General features: G+C 39.4%; 1 protein-coding gene across 2 annotated transcripts; it reads left to right on the top strand.

Annotated features, from left to right (window-relative positions):
* The first annotated feature begins 712 nt into the window (after nt 1–712).
* Nucleotides 713–5,285, top strand: LOC116005029 (telomere repeat-binding protein 2-like). 2 transcript variants are annotated; one of them, XM_031245250.1, is made up of 10 exons: nt 713–1,181; nt 1,961–2,084; nt 2,172–3,018; nt 3,100–3,309; nt 3,407–3,478; nt 3,632–3,711; nt 3,855–4,099; nt 4,223–4,558; nt 4,653–4,716; nt 4,800–5,285. In XM_031245250.1, the coding sequence occupies exons 2-10, from the start codon at nt 2,004–2,006 to the stop codon at nt 4,968–4,970; spliced, it is 2,106 nt and encodes a 701-aa protein (XP_031101110.1). In that variant the 5' UTR covers nt 713–1,181; nt 1,961–2,003; the 3' UTR covers nt 4,971–5,285. The 2 variants fall into 2 exon arrangements, with proteins under 2 accessions (XP_031101110.1, XP_031101109.1); XM_031245249.1 differs by having other exon boundaries at nt 1,872–2,084.
* Nucleotides 5,286–6,094: the final 809 nt, after the last annotated feature.

Genomic DNA, 6,094 nt, shown 5'->3' with positions numbered 1-6,094 from the left:
TGTGATGAAAGATAGTCATATTTTTTTCAGTTAACGGAAAATGTTTTTCGCTTACTGGATTTTTCAAGCACATCCAAACACTAAAAAAAGCGAAAAATAATTTTCAAAAACCATTCTATCAGTTTTCAAACACACTCTAAAATTAAAATAAATTTAATAAAAATATTGCATAAGTGAAAAAAATTAATGTGAAATTAAGTTTCGAGCTTTTGCATCATAGAGTTTCAAACAGAAAACGTCAAATGTGTCACAAAAATACTTCGTTTAATGATATAACATTATGACACTCAATATGCAGTTATTATACTGTGGACCATGGTCATACTGCAGTTGTGTTGAACTGATACTGCAGTTGTGTTGAAAGAGAACTGCAGTTGCGTGATACGGAGATCGTTTCATCCGTTTGTTTTCATTAATTAAAACGACGTCATTTTGATGCCGCGTTCCACAGTGCGCTGTCATAGTAGTTAATTTCTAATGTTCAGAGCTAGGCAATGCTCGCCATATCCATTAATTATTTATAAATTAGATAATTATATCACGAGTTAATAATAAAAGAATAATTTCTAGAAAAAAAAAAAAAAGGAGAAAAATAGTTGAGAAGAAATGTTGATTGGTAACCCAACGTTTTCATAGATTGTGCAAAACCAGGCGAAGACCACCCGATCCGTATATCCGTCCACGTGGCGACATCGAGAGGGCAAGATGGTAGTAAGTGTGTGGTCCACTGTTTGCCGTAGAACCGGTCTTTAGCAACCTTCTGTAGGCCGTCTCCGACCATGATTTACCGATAGGTTCGGTCACTGCGGTCAATTGTATAAGAACTGGGGTTTAAGCTATGGATGGGTGGTTTTCCCAGGGTTTTTGACATCTCACAGATAAACAGAAAGAGAGACGGAGAGAACAACGAACCCATGGTTGCGTACGACAAAAATTTTTGGTTTTGATGAAGGGGGAGGGGAGAAGCAAGCATGGGGTGAAGAATTTCTTGCGTGATCGATGAGAATTCTGGGTTTTTTTTGGGTGTTTCTTATATTAGATTTTCTGGGCTCGGGAATTTCCGGCGAGTCTCCGATCTTGAATTACCGGCGGTGAATTGTGTTATAGTTTCGACTTTTTGGTAAAAGCATGGGTTTTTGAGGTGGAACTCGGGTGAATTTGGACGGAAAATCTGTTTGAAGGTGAGATGATTCATTTCTCCGGAAAAAAAAGTTTGAATTTTTGTCTCGAATTCTGTTCCCGTGCCCAGAAAACGAACAATTTTGGGAAGGGGTCTGGGTTTTTTTCCATTATGGAGGGAGGATTATCATACTTTTGTTTGATGACGTCAGCCAGAGCTTTTCAAAAACTTTCCTTTTTTCCCCAACTTTTCTCCCTCTTTTTTGGGCATTCATGCCGTGAAGGAGAGCCTCTCTGTAATTATGATCTGGATTTTCGTTTTGTTCTTGACCTCCTTAATTGCTTTGTGTTAAAAGGTTTTTAAATTTTGGGGTTCAGAATGTCTGTTTATCTCCTTTGTGGATTCTTTTGTTTTATCTTAGAAAATTTGAGTTTTCATAGGGTTTTGTCCTTTGATCTTCTTTATGAGTTTAAGGTAATCCACTTATAATTCTGTTTTTCAGAATTTATCCCTGAAATGAAGATAAAAGTGTTCCTGAGTTTGGTTCATTATTTCATATGTTCTTGAACATCAAATTGGTTATATTTAATGACATTGTTTAAGTGTAATATGAACCAGGAGGAAGTGCTAATCAACCATATTATGTTTCATTATCTGTGATTGTGATCCTTAATTGTGTTTAAGTATTTGTGTATCATTATGTAATCTGAGATTAAAGCCTGTGTTCTATTTTGTTTTAATCCTCTTTCAGTGTTTCATTTGCGTGGGCCTTTGGCTAAGCTGCTCGGTGAATGTGTAAAACTATGGGTATTTTAGACTATAACTTTAATCCTCTTTCAGTGTTTCGAGTGTTTTGAATTCATTGTGGCATGGTTGGTAAGATATGGTGTTGCAGAAGAGATTGGATTATGGATTTAATGGCTATCGGGTGCCTCCTATGCCTCGATCGACCAGATCAGCTAGGGTAATTTCTTGGCGTTATCGATTGTGTATTGTTACGTTTCGGGACTATATATCTTTGCTTTGTCGTTATAATGTTATCTCGTTTCAGAAGAGAGGCGTCAATTGGAGAAAAGCCGAAGATGGCCAGATGTGTGCGTTTGACTTGTTAGCTACCGTTGCTGGAAAGTTACTACTGGAAGGAGAAAGCTCGTCGCAGAGTCTCGAGAAAGATAGTGTTGATAGGGAAAAGCAGAGTCTCGAGAAAGATAGTGTTGATAGGGAAAAGTGTAATGATGATAGAATAATGCAAGAAAAACCGGGCAATCGAGGTAGTTGCGAAAGGAATTTCTTCCTGTCTGAGCTTGTCTCGCAGGCGCCTGTGTTTAGTAACTTCTCGTATGAGCTTCCAAATGCTCGGAACGATAGTTTGTCGCCTAAGTCTGTAATAACGACTTCTGATAGCTCTGACAAGTTTGCTCCCGTGGAACAATTGGTCAATTCGGGAAGCAAGCTCGAGCCTGGAAACGGGTGTGTGTCGGGCTGCAAAGTCTTTTCTAGTTGTAAATTAGGTACTGGAGTTGCGAAACCTAGAAAACATGAGGTGTTAAATAATGGTAAGGTTTCGAGTGATACTAAGGCTGGTATGTGCAGTTCAAGCGCCGTTCTTTGGGATAGAAAACCTTCGTCTACTTTTGTATGTTCTGACAATAGTGTAAAGTTAACTTTGTCGAAAGATCACATTCCTTGCGGATCTTTTCCCGCGAGTCGGGGTAATGTAAAATTAGGTAATAGAGATGATGACGAAAACTCTTCCGTGTGCACTCAACCTAGCACCGCAAATAAGGCATTTGAGCCAGCTCTGCCTCGTATTGGCGATCAAAGGATCAGGAAATCGTTGGCATCTGAGTACTGTGAAGTTAATCCGAAATCGAACGATGAGGAACGTCGAAATGCCGGTGAGGTTTTGCTTCGATTTAGTTGGAGCGGGATGTCACATTGACTTGCTTCATAATTTGATCTGACACTCATGTCTACAGATGTTGAAACGAAGCCTGCTTTGGGCAATAAGAAGAACAATCTCAAATGCGAAAGGTCTCTTCGAGATTACCCCTTCAAGAAAAGGAAGCTCTATGATTGTAGTTCGGTGTCCAATTCCAATTCCGACAGAGCTATAAGTAACGAGGGAAATTGTAGCTCTCATACAAAGGGCTACACAGAGGATGCTTCTAATTATACTCCTCCAACAGGTTCTTTCTCCAAGCCTCGCTCTTATCTGCACGAATAACCAAGCTTTCAAGTGTTGTTTGGTTAGAACTCTTATTTTTGCATTGCGTTTGTTGACAGCCCAAAAAACAGCGGGGACATCAACCTCTGCTCCCGGTGGGTGTGCGTTCTTTAGGACCGGTGATTCCCAGGGTATGAGATCTTTTCTCGATGAGTTAGGTCATACCAAATTGAAGCATGTGCTCCATCTCAACTAAAAGCCTAAGCTGATAGTTGGACTGCACATTTATGTTTATATATTAATTATGCTCAACACTGACATGTAATGCTTTTCGTTTAACTCAGTGAAGCTCAGAATTAAGTCTTTTAGGGTTCCCGAGCTTTTTATTGAGGTTCCAGAAACCTCAACCGTTGGTTCTTTGAAGGCAAGTAAAAACATGAACTTGAATACTTATTAATTTCCCTTTTTAGGTTCAGTGTGAAGGTATGGTTTTATTGGGCTGAAAAACGTGTCTAGTGTTACTTTATCTGCCAAATTCAATCTACGTTACGTGCCTAATCTCCACAGAGGACAGTCATGGAAGCAGTGACGGCAATTCTTGGTGGCGGACTACATGTTGGCGTCCTTTTTCAGGGTAAGAAGATTAGAGATGACAACAAAACGTTATTGCAGACCGGAATTTCTCGTGAGGATAAACCCGATACTCTGGGTTTTTCGCTCGAACCCATTCCTCCTAAAGCTTCTTCCCCGCCTCCGTGTCCAGAAGAGCGTCCTTACCTACTTTCTTGCGATACACCTCAACCATTAAGAAGGTATTCTGTATTCCACGTGTTTGGTGATATCCCGCTCGTCTTAATTATACTACTCTCAAGTCCTGTTTCTTGATTTAATTATTTATTAGCGAGGTCGCTGATTCATGTGGAATTTTTTACCAGGTACTCGCCTTCTCGAAGTATGGTTCATAATGTTGTGCAACAGGGACCCGCTGAGACCCTCCGGGATTCTCCAGGAACGAATTTGATCAATTTTATTGAAAGTGATCACGATTCTGCTCCGTCCCCTCCTGACACCTCGTTAGATAAAAGTGCAGCAGCAGAAGATTCGAGAGCGTTGGTTCCAGTTCCTGCAGTGAATATGGAGCCCAACCATGATGTGGTTCTGGCGAGGAAACCGAAGCGATCCGAGGCTGCACAACGCCGAATTCGTCGACCTTTCTCTGTATCCGAAGTAGAAGCGCTTGTTCAAGCTGTTGAGAAGCTTGGAACCGGCAGGTATTTTAAGGAACCGAATGAAATAGTCACACGTCTTAAAGCTCCCATTATCCGATCCTCTTTTCGTTCATTCACAGAGGGCATTGTTTTGCAGGTGGCGTGATGTTAAGCTGAGGGCTTTTGACAACGCCAAACACAGGACCTATGTTGATTTGAAGGTACGAACTACACGATTATCTTTTGTATGTCACACGTAATACTAGGTTTGTTTTAGTTAAAATGTTGACGATAAGTAATCCAGGACAAATGGAAAACGCTAGTGCACACAGCGAGAATCTCCCCTCAGCAGAGGAGAGGCGAGCCGGTGCCCCAGGAGCTGTTGGACCGCGTCCTAATTGCTCACGCCTACTGGTCCCAGCAGCAAGCGAAGCAGCAGATGAAACAGCAGGCCGAGACGTGCCTTCTCCTCTGAGCTTCACACCGGGGTTTAGAGATGGTTGTTCGACAATTATCTCTATCGTTACTCTGTACTATAACGTCTGTAAATAAAAAGTTCGACGGGGAAGTTAAAACTAGTAAAATGCAGTATGTAGTTTCTCTCTTGCTGGGAAGGGGGTTTGTAAATAAGTGGTTGCTGACAGGGATTGTTTGTGGTGCCAGGAAAGTGTGCCTAATAGAAGAAAGGCAAAGGAAAGTGTAGAGCATATATTATATATATGATTATATGTTGTAAGCTTTGATTTAGCAGTTGAGAAACATCATCTGCTTAACTAAACCCCATTCTAATTGGGGGGTGGGTGGGTGGGTAGGCTGCATACTTTTGTATTTCTCCATTCTGTTTATCCTTCTTGTTAACTTCATCGTCAATCTCAATAAATTCCAATTCTTCATCTTCCTCTCCTATTTATCATAATAATTAATAATCGTCCTTTTATGACGTGCATCTAGAGGATGTAAATTATGATAATTCAGTTCAACACAGAAGTTAAATATTTGCTTACGATCTTTCTTCTCAAATTTTATTTTTGTGATTAACTAAACTGTCTTTGTACTTGGACAATGTTGAGTTTGGATTTACCTCTTGACAATAAATTTTTTTTTATATATTTATGTGAGCTGACAAATTATCATTTTTTATACTTTGATATGACAAAACAATCTTGTTGCGAATCACACAAAATATTCTTATCCAAAGTTCGTGTCTACCTTATCTTTACACAACCTTTCACTATCCTTTGCTTTTTATTATTATAATATAGTGAGTGTTCCCACTACTATCCAAAGCTTAACATGACACTTTTTACAACATCTAACCTTACGGCCAGTTGTATTAACAATCTGTTTACCGATACCTAAGCAACAAATTATTAATTAACAATCTGTTTAATTGTATTAACAATATGTTTACCGACTGCCTAACCAACTAGGTTTTTTTATGGAAACCACAAGAGAACATTGCATCTTTATCCATCTCACTTGCACTACTTTATAATGAGATAAATGGAGTAATACTCTGCCAATATAGCTCAAGAATTGTATAAAACAATGTATATATTTACTTTGGGATTTAATTAATTTATTAAAAGTTTAAATGCT

The sequence above is a fragment of the Ipomoea triloba genome, chromosome 14, assembly GCF_003576645.1.
Source record: "Ipomoea triloba cultivar NCNSP0323 chromosome 14, ASM357664v1".
NCBI classification, from domain to species: domain Eukaryota; kingdom Viridiplantae; phylum Streptophyta; class Magnoliopsida; order Solanales; family Convolvulaceae; genus Ipomoea; species Ipomoea triloba.
This window is presented reverse-complemented; position numbering and strand designations above follow the sequence as displayed.